The sequence below is a fragment of the Rattus norvegicus genome, chromosome 17 (genome assembly GCF_021556685.1).
Source record: "Rattus norvegicus strain SHRSP/BbbUtx chromosome 17, alternate assembly SHRSP_T2T, whole genome shotgun sequence".
Lineage (NCBI taxonomy): Eukaryota > Metazoa > Chordata > Mammalia > Rodentia > Muridae > Rattus > Rattus norvegicus.
The window spans coordinates 92,152,731-92,172,573 of NC_141550.1; the positions used below are offsets into that span (position 1 = coordinate 92,152,731).

Here is a 19,843-nt window from a genome sequence, read left to right on the forward strand (position 1 = left end):
ATTTGCAGATGATATGATAGTATACTTAAGTGATGCCAAAAGTTCCACCAGAGATAAATAACTTCAGCAAATGTAGAAGAATGCAAATCGATCCATTCTTATCACCCTGTACAAAGCTTAAGTCCAAGTGGATCAAGGACCCCCACATCAAACCAGGTACACTCAAACTAATAGAAGAAAAAGTGGGGAAGAGCCTGGAACACGTTGGCTCGGGGGAAAATTTCCTGAACAGAACACCAATGGTTTCTGCTTTAAGATCCAGAGTCGACAAATAGTACCTCATAAAACTGCAAAGCTTCTGTAAGGCAAAGGATACTGTCATTAGGACAAAACGACTACCAACAGATTGGGAAAAGATCTTTACCAGTACTACATCCAATAGAGGGCTAATATCCAAAATATACAAAGAACTCAAGAAGTTAGACTCCAGACAACCAAATAACCCTATTAAAAAAATGGAATACCAAGCTAAACAAAGAATTCTCAGCTGAGGAACATCAAGTGGCTGAGAGGCAGTAAATAAATGTTCAACATCCTTAATCATCAGGGAGATGCGAATCAAAACAACCCTGAGATTCCACCTCACACCAATCAGAATGGCTAAGTTAAAATGTCACTCAGGTGACAACAGATGCTGGCAAGGATGTGGAGGAAGAGAACACTCCTCCATTGTTGGTGGAATTGTAACCTGGTACAACTACTCTGGATATTAGTCTGTAGGTTCTTCAGAAAGTTGGACATTGTACTACCCGAGACCCAGCTATACCCCTCCTGGGTATATGCCCAAGTGATGCTCCAACATAGAAGGACACATGCTACACTATGTTCATAGCAGCCTTATTTATAATAGCCAGAAGCTGGAAAGAACCCAGATGCCCTTCAACAGAGGAATGGATACAGGAAATGTGGTACATCTACACAATGGTCTACTACTCAGTTATCCAAAACAATGACTTCATGAAATCCATAGGCAAATGGATGGAACTGGAAAATATGATCCTGAGTGAGGTAACCCAATCACAAAAAAACACACATGGTATGTGCTCACTGATTAAGTGGATATTAACCCCAAAGCTTGAATTACCCAAGATACAATCCACAGACCACATGAAGCTCAAGAAAAAGGACTGAAGTGTGGATGCTTCAGTCCTTAAAAAGAAAACAAAAATATTCATAGGAAGATATATGGAGACAAAGTTTGGGGCAGAGACTGAAGGAATGACCATTCAGGGCCTGCCCCACCTGTTTGATTCAACCCATATATATACAGCCACCAAATTTAGATATTGATCAAGCCAAGAAATGCATCCTGACAGAAGCCTGCTATAGCTGTCTCCTGATAGGTTCAACAGAGCGTGACAAATAGGTGAATGATAGCACCAAACTATTGAACTGAAAATGGTGTCCCCATTGGAAGAGTTAGAGAAAGGATTGAAGGAGTTGAATGGGTTTGCAACCCCTTAAGAACAACAATGCCAAACAATCAGAGCTCCCAGGGACTAAACCACTACCCAAAGACGATAGACCCATGATTCCAGCTGCATAGGTAGCAGAGGATGGCCTTGTTGGGCAGCAATGGGAGAAGCCTTTGGTCCTGCCAAGGCTGGACCCCCCATTGTAGGGGAATGTCAGTGGTGGGAGGCAGAAAGGAGGTGGTTGTGGAGGGGGAAAACCCTTATAGAAGAGGGGGATGGGAAAACGGCTTATGGACTGGAAACTGGGAAACGGAATAACATTTGAAATGTAAATGAAGAATATCCAATTTAAAAAATAAATTATTTTTTAACATTTATTATTTATTTATTTATTTATTTATTTATTTATTTATTATGTATACATCATACAGCTTTCTGCTTGCATGTATGCACATGCAGGCCAGAAGAGGGCACCAGACCTGATTATAGATGGTTGTGACCCACCATGTGGTTGCTGGGAATTGAACTCAGGACCTCTGGAAGAGCAGACAGTGCTCTTAATCTCTGAGCCATCTCTCCAGCCCCCCAAAAATAAATTCTTAAAAAAGAACTTATTCTGATATATTTCAAAATCACATTCCAACTGAAGCATTTTAAGCAGAATAAATTTTTAAAAGTTTTAAGCTTTTCTGAGCCATCCAAATGCCTAATTTGAATTATGGGAATTGGGTTTTCCAGTTCCATCAGGATGAACACCCACTTAAATAATCCATTATATGTAAAAATACCTTGACTTTTAGCAAACAGACCTGGTTGGGTAGGATAGAAAAGGCAGTTGTACATTACTTAGGTTATACTTGTCCATATCTCAACCACTAGAGCATGAAGATATAGTCTCTCTGTGAGAAAAAGGGAAGCAAGTACAGAATATGGTTTCTGAACCCAGTACTGGTCTGTACAGATCCTTACATCTACTCTCCTGTGTTGACAGTGAGATGGTGGTGGACTGTAATGGCCATTGGCTCAGAGTAACCTATAGCAGCAGGTATGCCTCAGTCTTCAGCAGTTGTGCTTCCATTCCCTCTGAATGCCACATCCATCTGTGGTAGTTCTGGGTTCAGAGCACTTCTGCAGCTCCAGTGATTGTGGGCTTAAGGACCTTAACAGAAGACCCGGGGAGACTTACTATTGAATGCCATTTTTTATAGTCAGGCTACAGAGGTTGGAGTCAGCACAACTTCAATGAGCAGGCAAAAACTAGCACCAGATACAAATCAAGGTACTGCTAGATAATCCTGAAGAAAGGAGAAATTTTAACTGTCAGTGGCAAAGAATTCAGAGCACCTGTTTTGAGAAACTAAATGTCAAGGAAGTAATTTTGAAACTAGAGCAATTTAATAGGTTGAAGTAATTTTTTAAATCTTAGAAGTTTATAAATACTGTGAGTGAAAGGTAAAATGGTAATAGAGAGCAGCAACAAGATTGTGAAAAAATAGCCAGAAGCTGGAAAGAACCCAGATGCCCTTCAACAGAGGAATGGATACAGAAAATGTGGTACATCTACACAACCAATGGAATATTGCTCAGCTATCCAAAACAATGACTTTATGAAATTCATAGGCAAATGGATGGAACTGGAAAATATCACCCTGCCTGTCAAGAATATTGCACTCAACAAAGCTGACCTTCAGAAATAAAGCAGTCTCATTCAAAAGCCATGAGAACACATCACCAGGCATCACCTTCACTTGTTGAAAAAATGCAAAAAGGAGTTGTTCGAATAAATAGGAACATGCTAAGAATATACTTGAAGATCTGATAAAAGTAAGCATACTTAAGTTTAGAGCACTCAGATGGTTGTATTTAAATCTATACTTTTAGGATAGAGTCATGGGTCTCAACCCTTGTAATCCTGTGACCCTCATGACCCCAATGAAAAAGTTATTTTTGTTGCTACTTCATAGCTAATTTTGCTACTGTTATGGATTGTAAATATCTGTTTTCTGATGGTCTTAGATGGCCCTGTGAAAGGGTCATAGATCCCTAAAGGTATTGTGACTCACAGGTTGAGCTATGCTAGTGTAGATGTTAGTAGGAAAATAAGTTCAATAATCCTCAGGGTATTGTGACAACAAACTAGATTGGGGTAAGAAATAGAGAATGATTTTTCCCTATCAAAGTTGTCTTCTTAGTTCCTGTCTTGGCTTTCCTTAGCAACGGGTTGTAACCGTTTCCTTTCCAAGTTGCTATTTTTCATGATTTTTATTACAGCAAGAAAGCAAACTGCTAAGTATACATCAAACCAGATTAAAAGATTAAAAAGCAAATGGCAGATGATAGAAAGCAAAATATCCTCCAGGTGCACAAAACATCCAACAGAAACTGGAATGCTCTTTAAGGCAGCAAAGTGGAGTTCCTAGTGGGGTCTCTGGGAAGAACAGAGCAGAGCATTTTCTCAGGCTACCAAGTAAGAGAACAAATAGCAGAGAGATACCAAACCAGATCTAAGAATATCCTGCAGAAGTGTACTGGGAAAGTTGGAGCAGTTGCTGGAATTTTGGATTGAGAATGTCCCCTCCACGTTGGATCAACTTCCTGTGGGTGAACTTTCCATGAATGAACTTCTGAATTCTCACTGTATGCACTTTGATATTATAGAATTAACAATAGTAATGATGGTTTGGAATTGTTTGCCTTCAAGCTGATTTCAGGGGCACTATTTCTCCTCTTTGGTTGGTTTACCCTCCCTGTCACAATGGTGGGGAACTACCTCCATCTACCAAAAGGAGCCTTGGAAACACTGAGACATTTGGGACTGAAATTGCAGTGGGAGATAGCCTCACTTCTAGAGTCAGGTCAGTGAATTCTGACAGCACACAGCTTATCAAATATAATGTACATTTGGTTCTTAAATTGCTTATGATTAAGTTATGATTAAATTAATAACTCAAGATATTTCATAGCACATAGGTTATTGATTTTATGTGTTTCAGGCCAAATGTAACAAAATTTTCATGACTATAAAATCTGCTTTACTTTTTTTTAAAGTGAAATGGATTTTGTTTTAAATTATTCCAATTACATCATAGTCAACTTCACAGGAAGATAGAGGAAATATTATTAACCAATGATGATAATTGTATAACTGTCTATCTCCAATTTGTCTAGTTATAAAGTTTTGCGGCAACCACTGCTCACTGCAAAGAGAATATTCTGTGAAGAAAACATAACATATACCAATACTAATATATGGGCATAAATATGTTTTTAGAACTTATTTTGCAATTTGATATGCACATCACGTTCATTTAGCAAAAGAAAGCTATGGCCTCCTCACACAGGATATGAATGTCCCATCTTAGAACCAGGCTTCTGACCAGGTTTATGAGATCAGGTGTGAACTCCTGACTGTGTATTGGGTTTCAAATCCAACCAGAAAGCATCTGGTTGCCTCCATATCAGTCACACCTTTATTGCACCTGTGGGCATGTCGTGTGTGTCAGGTTGCTAGTCTAGCATGCTTGGTCTGCAGATGAGAACAAATGGGATTGCAGGAACTGGACATCCACATGGAGAAGAACCAAGCTAGGTCTGTGTGCCCTGCTCTTCACAAATTTGACTCTCAGTAGAACAAAGACCTTAATGTGAGACAAAGAACTACAAACTGTTGGAGGAAATGGAGGGAAAAGACCTTTAAGATATAAACATAGGCAAACCTGTTCTCAATAGGACTACTTAGTTGCTCAGGAAGCAAGACAAATGGGATTTCAGGAAGTTAAAAACCTCTAGTAACACACACACACACACACACACACACACACACACACACAAAATAAAGTAAAAGGAAGATTATAGAATGGAGAAAATCTTCGCAGGCTATGCCCCTGTTTCACCCTTTTAGAAGATGTACTTTTAGAGAGTGCCAAAATCTCTGTTGCAGCCCAATGCTGAAGGTCTGCTTTTCCTGAGATGTTTCTTAAGTTTTCCATGGCCAACCATGTGTCCTGTTTGTTAGGAGCATTTTCATCCCTTAGATGCTGCTCCACATCAGCATGGATCTCTTCTGCCCTGGTCTCAGTGCCATCCCTGCATCACATTGCACCGAGCTGGGGGAGATCTGAGTAGCTGTTTTTCTGTTTAATGTCTGTTGTATAGCGTTGCTTCATGACATCATCATTCATGTCTGTCATCCAGGCCAGAAGGCATTCTTCACACCGTCACCTTAATGCTATATTATCTCATCCTCACTGCTTTTCTTTTCTTTTTCCCCCATCTTTATTAAATTGAGTATTTCTTACTTACATTTCAAATGTTATTCCCTTTCCCTGTTTCCAGGCCAACATTCCCCTAAACCCTCCCCCTCCCCTTCTATATGGGTGTTGCCCTCCCCATCCTCCCCCCATTACCGCCCTCCTCCCAAGAATCCCATTCACTGGGGGTTCAGTCTTGGCAGGACCCAGGGCTTCCCCTTCCACTGGTGCTCTTACTAGGATATTCATTGCTACCTATGAGGTTGGAGCCCAGGGTCAGTCCATGTATAGTCTTTGGGTAGTGGCTTAGTCCCTGGAAGCTCTGGTTGGCTGGCATTGTTGTTCATATGGGGTCTCGAGCCCCTTCAAGCTCTTTCAGTCCTTTCTCTGATTCCTTCAATGGGAGTCCCCTTCTCAGTTCAGTGGTTTGCTGCTGGCATTTGCCTATGTATTTGCCATATTCTGGTTGTGTTTCTCAGGAGAGATCTACATCTGGTTCCTGTCAGCCTGCACTTCTTTGCTTCATCCATCTTATCTAGTTTGGTGGCTGTATATGTATGGGCCACATGTAGAGCAGGCTCTGAATGGGTGTTCCTTCAATCTCTGTTCTAAACTTTGCCTCACTGTCCCCTCCTAAGGTTATTCTTATTCCTCTTTTAAAGAGGAAGTGAAGCATCCACATTTTGGTCATCCTTGAATTTCATATGTTCTGTGCATCTAGGGTAATTCAAGCATTTGGGCTAATACCCACTTATCACTGAGTGCATACCATGTGTGTTTTTCTGTGATTGGGTTACTTCGCTCAGGATATTTTCCAGTTCCATCCATTTGCTTATGAATTTCATAAAATCAATGTTTTTGATAGCTGAGTAGTATTCTATTGTGTAGATGTACCACATTTTCTGTATCCATTCCTCTGTTTAAGGGCATCTGGGTTCTTTCCAGCTTCTGACTATTATAAATAAGGCTGCTATGAACATAGTGGAACATGTGTCTTTGTTATATGTTGGAGCATCTTTTGGATACATGCCCAAGAGCGGTATAGCTGGGTCCTCAGGTAGTGCAATGTCCAATTTCTTTTCTTTCTTTTTTTTTTTTTTTGGGTTCTTTTTTTTTCGGAGCTGGGGACCGAACCCAGGGCCTTGCGCTTCCTAGGCAAGTGCTCTACCACTGAGCTAAATCCCCAACCCCTAATGTCCAATTTTCTGAGGAACCTCCAGACTGATTCCCAGAATAGTTGTACCAGTCTGTAATCCCACCAACAGTGGAGGAGTGTTCCTCTTTCTCCACATCCTTGCCAGCATCTGCTGTCACCTGAGTTTTTGATCTTAGCCATTCTGACTGGTGTGAGGTGGAATCTCAGAGTTGTTTTGATTTGCATTTCCCTTATGACTAAAGATGTTGAACATTTCTTTAGGTGCTTCTCAGCCATTCAGCATTCCTCAGCTGTGAATTCTTTGATTGGCTCTGAACCTCCTTTATTTAATAGGGTCATTTGTCTTCCTGCAGTCTAACTTCTTGAGTTCTTTGTATATTTTGGATATAAGCCCTCTATCAGTTGTATGATTGGTAAAGATCTTTTGCCAATCTGTTGGTTGCCGTTTTGTCCTAACCACAGTGTCCTTTGCCTTACAGAAGCTTTGTAGTTTTATGAGATCCCATTTGTCGATTCTTGATCTTGGAGCATAAGCTATTGGTGTTTTGTTCAGGAAATTTTCTCAAGTGCCCTTGTGTTCGAGATACTCTCCCACTTTTTCTTCTATTAGTTTGAGTGTATCTGGTTTGATGTGGAGGTCCTTGATCCACTTGGACTTAAGCTTTCTACAGGGTGATAAGAATGGATAGATCTGCATTCTTCTACATGCTGACATTCAATTAAACCAGCACCATTTGCTGAAAATGCTATCTTTTTTTTCCATTGGATGGTTTTGGCTCCTTTGTCAAAAATCATGTGACCATAGGTATGTTGGTTCAATTTTGGGTCTTAAATTCTATTCCACTGGTCTATCTGCCTCTCTCTGTACCAATACTATACAGTTTTTTTATATCACTATTGCTCTGTAATACTGCTTGAGTTCAGGGATAGTGATTCCCCCAGAAGTCCTTTTATTGTTGAGGATAGTTTTAGCTATCCTAGGTTTTTTGTTATTCCAGATGAATTTACAAATTGTTCTGTCTAACTCTATGAAGAATTGGATTAGAATTTTGATGGGGATTGCATTGAATCTGTAGATCCTTTTTGGTAAAATGGCCATTTTTACTATATTAATCCTGCCAATCCATGAGCATGGGAGATCTTCCCATCTTCTGAGATCTTCTTCAATTTCTTTCTTCAGAGTCTTGAAGTTCTTATTGTACAGATCTTTTACTTGCTTGGTTAAAGTCACACTGAGGTATTTTATATTATTTGGGACTATTATGAAGGGTGTCTTCCCCCAATTTCTTTCTTTCTCTTGTTTCTCTTTTGTGTAGAGGAAGGCTACTGATTTATTTGAGTTAATTTTATACCCAGCCACTTTGCTGAAGTTGTTTATCAGGTTTAGTAGTTCTCTGGTGGAACTTTTGGGATCACTTAAATATACTATCATATCATCTGCAAATAGTGATATTTTGACTTCTTCCTTTCCAATCTGTATCCCTTTGATCTCTTTTTGTTGTCTAATTTCTCTGGCTAGGATTTCGAGAACTATATTGAATAAGTAGGGAGAGAATGGGCAGCCTTGTCTAGTCCCTGATTTTAGTGGGATTGCTTCAAGTTTCTTTCCATTTAGTTTAATGTTAGTGACTGGTTTGCTGTATATGGCTTTTACTATGTTTAGGTATGGGCCTTGAATTCCTATTCTTTCCAGGACTTTTATCATGAAGGGGTGTTGAATTTTGTCAATTGCATTCTGAGCATCTAATGAAATGATCATGTGGTTTTGTTCTTTCAGTTTGTTTATATAGTGGATTACGTTGATGGTTTTCCATATATTAAACCATCCCTGCATGCCTGGGATGAAGCCTACTTGATCATGATGGATGATTGTTTTGATGTTTTCTTGGATTCAGTTTGCAAGAATTTTATTGAGTAATTTTCCATCGATATTCATAAGGGAAATTGTTCTGAAGTTCTCTTTCTTTGTTGGGTCTTTGTGTGGTTTAGGTATAAGAGTAATTGTGGCTTCATAGAAGGAATTCGGTAGTGCTCCATCTGTTTCAATTTTGTGGAATAGTTTGGATAGTATTGGTATGAGGTCTTCTATGAAGGTCTGATAGAATTCTGCACTGAACCCATCTGGACCTGGGCTCTTTTTGGTTGGGAGACCTTTAATGACTGCTTCCATTCCATTAGGAGTTATGGGGTTATTTAAATGGTTATCTGTTCCTGATTTAACTTCAGTACCTGGTATCTGTCTAGGAAATTATCCATTTCCTGAGATTTTCAAGTTTTATTGAATATAGGCTTTTGTAGTAGGATCTGATGAGATTTTGAATTTCCTCTGATTCTGTAGTTATGTCTCCCTTTTCATTTCTGATTTTGTTAATTTGTACACACTCTCTGTGTCCTTTCGTTAGTCTGGCTAAGGGTTTATCTATCTTGTTGATTTTCTCAAAGAACCTGCTTTTGGTTCTGTGGATTCTTTGTATAGTCCTTTTTGTTTCTACTTGATTGATTTCAGCTCTGAGTTTGATTGTTTCCTGCCTTCTACTCCTCCTGCTTCTTTTTGTTCTAGAGCTTTTAGGTGTGCTGTCAAGCTGTTGATATATATGCTCTCTCCTGTTTCTTTCTGCAGGCACTCAGGGCTATGAGTTTTCCTCTTAGCACAGCTTTTGTGCTTTATTTTTAAACTCCTGACTTTTGTTTAGTTTATGTGCCCGTCTTGTAGCCAGTTGTAAGACCATTTATATACTTTCAATTCTTAACATCATAACATTTAATTTATGCATTTTTACCACATCATTTGCCCCTCAAGGATTTGGGACCCAAGTGTTTAGGACTTGGTGATGACCAATCATAGCTGCTTGGTAGCTCAATAGGGATAATAATGAATGAGCTGGATGGGTCTCTCGGGGATTCATGCTAAGAGTAGATGAAATGCATGACATTATTTTGGATGATCTCGCAGTCCTTGGTAGAACGAGGAGGTTGTGGTTGAGTGGAAAAGTGCAAGAGTGGAATTGTGAGAACGCAGAGTGTGAGGATGTGTTTATTTGTGTGTGTGAACATGTCTGAGGATGCTGGTAGGCATGAGTGAGTGAAAATGTGAGTAACCATGTATTGTGTGAGGATGATTTTGTGTAGCTATGTGATTGTGTACTTAAAGTTGTGCCAGTGTGCAAAAGGTGTGAGTTTTCATTAGTGTGAAAGAATGCAGATTTTGTGTACATGTGCAATTTTTAGGAAAAAGGATGGAACAGTATGCCTTCATGTTAGGTGAACTAAACCAGGCTCAGAAAAACACTCTTTATCTTGCAAGTAGAGTCTAGAAATTAAGAAGTGAAATGCATATTGAAGGTGGAGTGTTGGGAAGAAGAATGGGACTAGGGATGCAGTGGGGAGAAGGTAATGGGGGTAATATGGTTAAGTGCATCATGGGTACATACAAAAATATTTGCAATCAAGTCAATTTCATAAAAATAATATGTGCTACTAATTTGAATTCTAAGCATGGGTATATTTGGCCTTAGAAGTAAGTCTTCTGAGTGTTAGTTTTTTTATGGTAAGGGAAGTGTCAGGAATATTATTTTGTTATTTATATAGTATGCACACCATTTAGCATAGTAAAGGTCAAGTAAATGTGAGCATTGACATTTTAAAATAAAACCCATCCTGTCATATTTAAATATTTGGTATAAGAGTTTTATTTTCTTGGTTTTATTTTTGAGTTTATCTCATTTGAAAATATCTTCAAACTGTTCAGGGATGTATGTTAGATCATGTGTTCCCGGATTGCATACTGCTTTATAATTACATGGTATAAAATGCTAAAGTATTCCTATGTTGTTTCTTGGAGAAAAACTATTTGATAGAGGTTTTGAGAGATGAAAACAGACAAGAGTTTTAAGTTTTGCAGAGCAGGGGAACCTGTAGCAAAGCTCACACTGATGCCCACAAGACGGTGTTCAGCAGTCTTCATACATAAATCCCAGCACTGCCCAGAACTGAGGGGAATTCCTGCCAACAGCAGTATTACCTACTCTACCAAGGGAGTAAAGTACAAGAGCTGTGGACTTATGTGGCTCTCCATAGATGAACAGACGTAATGTTGGACAGACAGTCCTGAGGTTTGGACATCCTACTAGTTTATTGTACAGCTGCATGTTTGCAGAGTTTGAAAATAAGGGTATTGAATTGAAACCTTTTCAGCGTGTCAAAAGACTGAACAACTATCAAAACTGACAAATCCTGCAACCTCTAGCCATGTGCTTTTTAAAGGACTCTAATTCAGTTCCGTGGTCGGAGAGACTGACATTGCTACTGGACGGCTTATGGTGCTGGGTGGGTGGAATGTGGGAAGGCACACCGCGATGGCAAGAGCTCAAGCCAGGACTTGGGGGTCGGGAAAGCCTCTGAAAGAGTAATATATATATATTACACACACATATATATATGTACTCTCTCTATATCTCTATATCTATCTATCTATCTATCTATCTGTCTATATCTATCTATCTATATATATATCATTGTGACCTAGTGGGTTGGGGAAAGAAAATTGCCAGTTAAAAAATTTAAATGTTTTGCTCTCTAAAAAAACACTTTGGAATTATTGCAGATTTTATAGGAGAAGATAAAAATAGGGAGAACATAAAAATGTAGTCAGGGCAAAAGAGGCAAAGAAGTATATTAGTGGATGTTCATTTTGCATGGAATATGCATTAGTTTCTCTTCAAAAATTTACTTCTGAAACTGTGAAAATGGACTACTGTTAGTTCCACTGCTGAATTCTCATTCCCTACTTGATGTGGAAAATAAACAATAGAAATTAAGAGACCATTCTGTTAGGAGAGATTTTTCTGAAAAGCAGGCCTTTGGCAGTCCATGTCCCCCTCCACTTTCAACAGACATGAACCAGGATCTCTTTCCCCTGGCCGCAAGTCAGCCTTGAATGAATGACCAAAGGTCGTCTAGCGCTCTTTGACTTTTGACATTTACAATGTTTGTAATTTTTAATTACGTTCATATGTGTGTGAGGGAATGTGCCCGTGTGAATATAGGTGCCTGCAATCCAAAAGAGGCTGTTGAACCCTCGGAGCTACATGACATTGTAAGTCAGTTATGGTGGGTGCTGGAAACGGAGCTAGGTCCGTCAGTAAGAGCAATACATGCTCTTAAACACCGAGCCATCCCTCCAGCCTCTTTTGACATTTGAAACAGCACATGTCGACTCTGCAGAGATTTGACAGGCTGGATTATATATATGCACATCGATCTTTATTGGCTTCAGCCAGTCAAAAGTCAGAAGCACGCACACGATCACGTGCACCCTTGCATACTTGCGTCCACCAGCATGGCTTGACAAGAGCTCTTCGCCAACTGTCGCTGCAGTTGATAGACACAAAACCAGGGAGTAGACTTGAGGGGAGATGGAGGTTGGGAGAGATTTGGCTAGGCTATGACAAGAGATAATATTTGGATCAGAAGGGATGGGCTTATTACATCATTGATATTTAGATATTAAAAACAGGAGGGGTGGACTTATAATTCGATACGAGATGGGGAGAGCCTGCTTATAATAACGTTGATACTGGGTCAGTTAACGGCTGGCTTGCTATATATAACTTTGCCTGAAATGGGAGGAAAGTGCAGCCGCGGGGGAGAGAGGAGGCCTCTGGGTTTCCCAGGCTTCTCTGCGCTGTGTTGCTGTCAGATAAAGAGTAGGGAAGAGACACCCTTGGGTTTCTGTGATATTAAGGCACGGAGAAACAACTCGTGCTTTGGAAGGGAGGATCCTGCTTATTTAGACATGGCATACTTCCCTGACAATGATCTGCACATGGCGGCCTGTGCAGGAGATTTACCTTTTATGCGGCTGTACTTCACTCTGGGCAAATACGAAGTCAATCACAGAGACAGGGAAAATAGGTAAGAGAGCTTTCAGACCTGGGGAGGGTTAGTGTGGGAGACATCTTTATTAGCTCCCAGGACAGGAACAGGAGCGGCGTGGGCCTAACTGTGATCACTGCTACCACACATAGGCTGTTTTAGCGCCTTGATCAGCAACACCTGGAAGGAACCTCTGGCCCCAGACAACACAAGGACAGAAGTCTGATTGCTTTCCCTTCGTCATGAGCCATTTAGAGAGTCAACAGACTATTTAAAAGTGTTAATCAACAAAAACGAATCATCATTTTATCTTACATTAGAAATACGATGTTAAGTACATTTTTTTACACCTCTGGGTGTTGTGGGCAAGAACATTTTTTTTTTAAAGTGAAGAACAAAAAGATTCGGAATGGATTTATTACCTTCAAACCTAAAATTCTTAAAGTAAAACCCAGTGTCCACTATATATGATATATATCAGAATGTGTATTAGAATGTATAAGTGTATATGTATGTGTGGTCCCAGTAGGGAGAAAAGAAACCCACAGCACTTTATTTTTATCAGCCTATCTTAAAATGTCAAATTATTAGAGGAACACAGTTACTAAAAAAATATCCATTGAATATTTCACCTTGAAGGAGGCACAGACAGACACAGAGGAATATTAGCATAGTCAGATTTAGCTAATGATTAGTTAAGTGACACCAGTTTGAGTACATCTACACAAACTTTGATTGTAGACTTGTTTTAGCAAACTATGCGTACAAGTCTAATGTAGCATTTTCAAACATTTGAATTACACATGAATTTTCCTCTTTTTTTACTCCTAAATCATCAGTTCTGCTTTGCGATGCTGCTACCCTTTAATACCGATCCTCATGTTGTGGTGACCCCTAAGCATAAAATTATTTTTGTTGCTATTTCACAATGGTAGTTTGCTACTGTTGTGAAACATAATGTAAACATCTGCCTTTTCTGATGGGTTTAGGCCACCCCTGTGAAAGGGTCATTGATTAGGAACCACTGACTTACATATTTAATTTGAACATTTGGTTTCTGGTCCTTTTTATAAAACATTATTTCTAGCTTATTTTCAGTGAGACAGAATATAATTTACTTTAATGCAGTGCGTTGGCACTGAGTCTTTCTTTGCCTCCTGTTTTAGTTGGGAATGGTCCTCTAAACGCTTCTACTATTCTTTCAAGTAGTCATTCAAAGAGCGGGGCTGTGTTCATTTACAGATGAAAAATCTCACATTTCCTTTTAATTGTGTGTGTGTGTGTGTGTGTGTGTGTGTGTGTGTGTGTGTGGTGTGGTGTGTATTTTCTGTTGATACTTAGTCTGTTCTGAGAATAATCTTTTTATCTGTGCTTATAGATTTTTATATTGTATAACTATTATTGAGCATGGTTTTATTCTGTATAGACTCATGCAAATAATTGCAGACCATGTTAGTTATTTTTCATTATTCATCCACTTTACATCTCAATATCAGGCCTCCTCCTAGTTTCCCTCACACAGATTCCCCCCATTTCCCCCTTTCCTTCTCCTCAGAGAAGGGGCAGTCCCCACCCTCAGCATCACCCTACCTTGGCACATCAAGTCACTGTAGGACCAGGCACAACCTCTCCCACTGAGGCCAGACAAGGTAGCTCAGGAATGGGATCCACAGGCAGGAACAGCGTTAGGGACAACCCCTGCTTGTGTTGGTTAGTTATGTGTTAACTTGACACAAGCTGAGAGGAACCTCAATAAAGAAAATGTCTCCATATGGTTGGGACGTAGAGAAGCTTGTAGGACATTTTCTTGATTAGTTATTGATAGGGGGAGGGCACAGCACATTGTGGGTGGTGCTATCTCTAGTCAAGTAGTTCTGTGTTCTATAAAAAAGCAGGTTGAGCAAGCCATAAAGAATAAACTGGTAAGTTGCACCCCTCCATGGCCACTGCATCAGTTCCTGCCTCCAGGTTTCTGTCCTGTTTAAATTCCTGTCGTGTCTTACTTTGATGATGAACAGTGCTGTGGAAGTATAAGCCAAGTGAACCCTTTCCTCTCCAAGTTGCTTTAGTCATGCTATTTTATCACGCCAAAGATTCCCAAGCTAAGACACTGACTGTAAGGATGAACACAAAAGAAAGCAGATATACATGGCTATTAATTTTGTACAGGAATGACCTTACTTTTTAATAGTTCCTATATAGAAACGTGAATCCCTGTCATTCTCTCAATCCATTCAGTCTCCAGGCTTAACCAGAATATCTACCATGCACACATTATTATCTTAAAGGATCCATTCCTCCTTGAAAACTTCATGTTTTTTTTTTTTGGCCCAGAGTAGCAATATTGACTAAAATTAAATTAAATGATACTTCCTCATTTGATTCTTGCAATTCCTTTCTTTGGTTTTTAAGTCTGAAAACCAAAGCCCTGGTTACTCTGTGCTTAGCTGTTGCTACTGCTATTGCTGTTTTGACTGTGTTTGTAAAAAGTAAAATGTATTAAGTACAATTGGCATAACTAGATTTCAAAGGACTCATTGTATATAGGATTGTATTCTGACCCATTCTTTTGAGTATTAATAAAAATCTAAAAGCTGCTATAATTTATAGTTCTAAAACAGGAGAAGGGCATACCATCCTCAGCATCTGAGCAAGAGGAGCATGAGTTCATGAATCTGGACATGAAGATCCTGGCTCATTAAAAAAAAAGTTGCCTTGGGGCTGGGGATTTAGCTCAGTGGTAGAGCGCTTACCTAGGAAGCGCAAGGCCCTGGGTTCGGTCCCCAGCTCCAAAAAAAAAAGACCCCCCCCAAAAAGTTGCCTTACAGTTGTTGAAATATAGAATCCTTAAAACATCTACAAAATGGGTATAGTTGTATTGCCTTACCAACCTGTTTAACCATGTATGCTAAGTTGGAGTAATATGATTAATATCTAGCATGTTATAAGTAAATCTTTCTTAGATATCATTTATACATTCTTTTTTTTTTTTGGTTCTTTATTTCGGAGCTGGGGACCGAACCCAGGGCCTTGCGCTTCCTAGGCAAGCGCTCTACCACTGAGCTAAATCCCCAGCCCCTAGTTTATACATTCTTAATGAAGCATCACGATGTTCCGTTTTACTGGAGCAGAAATAAAGCCCACGAAGGGTAAGACATGATTGTAGATAACAGAGCTTAGAGTAGGATTAGAATCTGCTAGAGTTCAAAGGTACCCTCTCCCTCACTCATGTATCTGAGCATTTGGTCCTCAGATGGTAGCTCTGGTTTGGGAGTTGTGGAACCATATGAATAGATGTAAGTTTCTGTGGGTCAGGCTTTGGGGAGGGCATAATCAGTTGTTGGTTCCAGTTCCTTCTCATTTCCTGAACACCACCTTCAGCATGTGGCTTATAGGGCAATAGACTTGCTGTGTGGTAGGAATGTGGGCAAACTTGGAGTGTCAAAGGAGAATGCCATGAGCAGAGCTTAATGACAAGTGCAGAAGGCAGCATGGCAATCAACAGACAGGAACAGACTGGCTCAGAAGAACTGGAGACAAGGGGTCATAGTGAACTGGGATAAAAGTCATTCGTGCTACATTCTGGCAAAGGGTCTGTGTTCTGTACCCTGAATTTTTAAATGAGGCTTAATGTGAATGAAGCAGATTGATGTATGTGTGTGTATTTGGAAGAAATTTCACAAGTGAAAACAAATTTCTTCAGAAGAGAATTACATATTTGTTTAAAAGGCAATGCCATGTATGCTATTTAACTGTTCTGGTTACAAGAATACTTGCACATATCGAGATAGTACACTGTGATTTCTCGACAGGAATGCCATGCACTTTGCCTGCTTCTATGGACATTTAGAACTGGTGATATATCTCTGGAGGCGTGGCTGTGAGATTAATGTGTGTGACAATCATAACATCACACCCCTGATGAAGGTAGACCATAGTCATCATTTTAAGAATGAGATTATCTTGACTGAAGTAAAAATGAATTCATCTTTTGTAATTACAATTAATGGCGAAACCCATGAGTTTATATCATAAATTCTTTGAGCTGACTGTGTGTTTCTTGTTACTATCCCTTAAGGCTGTCCAAAGCTGGGAAGATGAAATTGTGTGTTTTCTGCTAGAGCACCATGCTAACCTGCACATTAAAGACAGCAGGGGCAACACTGCCCTGCACTATGCTGTCTATGGTGGGAATTCAGCAATGGCTGCCAGGCTGCTAGAGTATGGAGCAGATATTGAGGAAAGGACAAAAGTAAGGATCACTCTGTTTAGAAACACGTGTGATTTATGCAGGGCTAATCACCTATGTTTAGAAGCTCACTCGTTCTTTGGAATGAAAATGCTTAGATATTTGGAAGGGAAATATTTTAAATATTGGTACTTTGAAAAGTATTTGTACTTAGAAAATACAGCTTTCTTCTTTACACTAAAGACAAATGTATGTGAAAACACTGAATTTCTTTTCTTTCTCTTTTTTTCTTGATCATTTCATTCATTTACATCTCAAATGATATCCCACTTCCAGTTACCTCTCCACAACTCCCCCCATCCCACATTTGCTCTCTCCTCCCTCCCCTTTGCCTCGATAAGGGTGCTCCCAACCCATCCACCCTCTCCTGCCCCACTGCTCCAACATCCCTGTATGCTGGGGCATAAAACCTCCACAGGACCAAGGGTCTCCCCTCCCATTGATGTCAGACAAGGCCATCCTCTGCTACATATGTATCTGGACCGATGGATCCCTCCATGTGTACTCTTTGATTAATAGTCTAGTCCCTGGGAGCACTGGGTGGTCCAGCCAGGAGATGTTCTTCCTATGGGGTTCAATCCCCCTGTGAGACTCCAGTCCTTCTGCCACCTCCCTCAACAGGGTCCCTGAGCTCAGTCTAATGGTTATACAGACAGACAGACAGACAGACAGACAGACACACACACACACACACACACACACACAGAGAGAGAGAGAGAGAGAGAGAGAGAGAGAGAGAGAGAGAGAGAGAGAGAGAATAGAGGAGTAGAGGCCGGCCATGAGCATGTGAAGAGACAGGGATGGGGGGTGGGAGAGGAATGGAGAGACAGAGTGGAGAAGGTAAGTGAGCAAGGGGAAGAGCAAGAGAGAGAGGAGGGGCAAGGAGCCCCTTTTATAGTGAGTCAAGCACACCTGGCTGTTGCCAGGTAACTGTGGGGCAGAGTCTAGACTAAATGCCAACAGTTATGCCTATTGGGTCTTTGCGAACTGTAAGTTTATTTTGCTGTTTTACAGGATAACCTCACGCCACTCTTGCTTGCTCTCAAGGAGAACAGACTGAAGATGGCGCAATTCTTAGTCAGGATGGAAGCAAGTGTGCATGCCGTTGACTCACAGAGGAGGTGGAGTCGCTTGATTCATAAAAACCTTTCAACAGACGCGACCATGCACATAACACAGTACAGCAAGGTCTCTCTGTGTAGCTCTGGGGTCCTAGAACTTGCTCTGTACTCAGAGATCTGCCTTCTTCTGTCTCCCAAGGGCTGGGGTTAAAGGCATGGGCTACTACTCCCAGATTAGAATTTCAGTAACTTAGAGTGAGTGATATATAAGGTTCATACTCTTCTTATTAATATTGGCTGATTTCTTTAGTTTTTAATCCGATATTAGTACATATAATATTGTATTAGCTAAAGTGTACTAATCTTGTTTTAATACACTTTTCTTTAGAAAATTTTATATTGAGTATAAAAGTAAAAAGAACATTGTATGTTAGTTACCTTTCATATAGGTATACATGACAGGGGAAAGTTTATTTTGGTTGAAGGCCTCAGAATGTATTCTCTATCTCGGCAGGGAAAGCATCCCATATTATCTCCATGATTGGGAGAATGTGGGAGGACTCCTCCCGAGGAGCCCTGTGTACCCTAACCTCTCAATACTCAAGGTTTCCACTGTAACTTTACTTCCATTCACAATCCAACATAAAACTCAATCAGGAGATCTATGCTGGAAATTCCAGCCTGCTACTCATTGCCTGGTCTCATAGGTTTATTTTCTTCTCCTGAAACTTTGGTGTAAATCTCCACAATCCTATAATTTTTGCATTCTTTATGTCTAAAACCAGCAGCACATGGATGACGTCACCTGCTGCTGCCATACTGATAGCAAGCTTCCTGTAGGTCTTGTCTGTGCCATTTCCCAGTGCTGTATGGCTAAGCCAGAGAAAACACATCACTAATATATTGAAATGTAATAATACAAGTGACGAGTGGTTGTAAGACTTTTGATGTGGGAGCTTGCTGGGATCTCCTCACTCTGAAGACAGAGGCATGGGTATCTCTGAGTTTGAGGTCAGCCTGATCAACATAGTGAAACATACATATTGAGTCCTTGTTTGAAGAAAATATTAATATACATCCTATCTCAGTGCCCATCATGTGGTAATCAGCATCATTTGACTGAAAGTACTATTGTTCTGCTAGGAGTTGTTCATTAATCCCAAAAGGCCAACAAGGAGCTGATTCCGATGCAATTGCATTAGGGTCTCTTTATTCAAACTCCAGCTTGGGCTCCTCGTCAACCCTGACACAGCAGGATGGAAGGTAGAGCCCTGAGCCTAGTTTAAGGCAAGCATATATAGAGGCAAGCAAACAAGCAAAGGGGTTTCTAGCCTGGCACACATTTGATTGGTGATGGGGCCATTATGGCCTTTAATATAATTGGTTGGTGCTGGGAGCCAAACCATAAACTTAACTTCTGCTTTTCTCCTGATTTGTGGTTGTTAGGAAGTGAAGTGCCAGGGGAATGCTAATAAGTTGGAGGCGTATATTTGTTGGGGAGTAACCTGGAAACTGGTGCTAGGTGCCAGTTTGTTAGTTTACTTGTAGAGTCCAACCTTAGGCCATGTTCTCTAAGATGGAGTCTGAACCCAAAAGATCTGGTTTCTCATTGTAACTATCTTTGTCACTACTATCAATATAATTTTATATTGTTACCGTTATTATATTAATCACACAAATAATATCACTTATTTGACATGAGCATAAATTGCAAAATATCACATTATTAAGCCATGGAGAGAATGGTGAAATCTTCTAAATTTTAATGTACTTCAGATAAATTTTCCTAAGAAACATAGTTGTCCATCAAAGAATACTGACTTGGGAATCCTCCTGTG

The 19,843-nt window shown here is 40.1% G+C and overlaps 1 protein-coding gene across 6 annotated transcripts in view; it reads left to right on the plus strand.

Annotated features, from left to right (window-relative positions):
* Nucleotides 1-12,119: 12,119 nt before the first annotated feature.
* Nucleotides 12,120-19,843, plus strand: part of Potec (POTE ankyrin domain family, member C) — a 167,481-nt gene continuing 159,757 nt past the window's right edge. For 4 of the 6 annotated variants that reach the window (XR_015640926.1, XR_015640927.1, NM_001446960.1 and 1 more), the window contains 4 exon segments: nucleotides 12,120-12,734; nucleotides 16,508-16,622; nucleotides 16,774-16,947; nucleotides 17,959-18,065. Coding sequence is in view for 4 of the 6 variants with exons in the window: in NM_001446960.1 (NP_001433889.1) it covers nucleotides 12,442-12,734; nucleotides 16,508-16,622; nucleotides 16,774-16,947; nucleotides 17,959-18,065 (689 nt within the window). In the remaining 2 variants the exon portion in view is untranslated. 6 annotated transcript variants of the gene reach the window in all.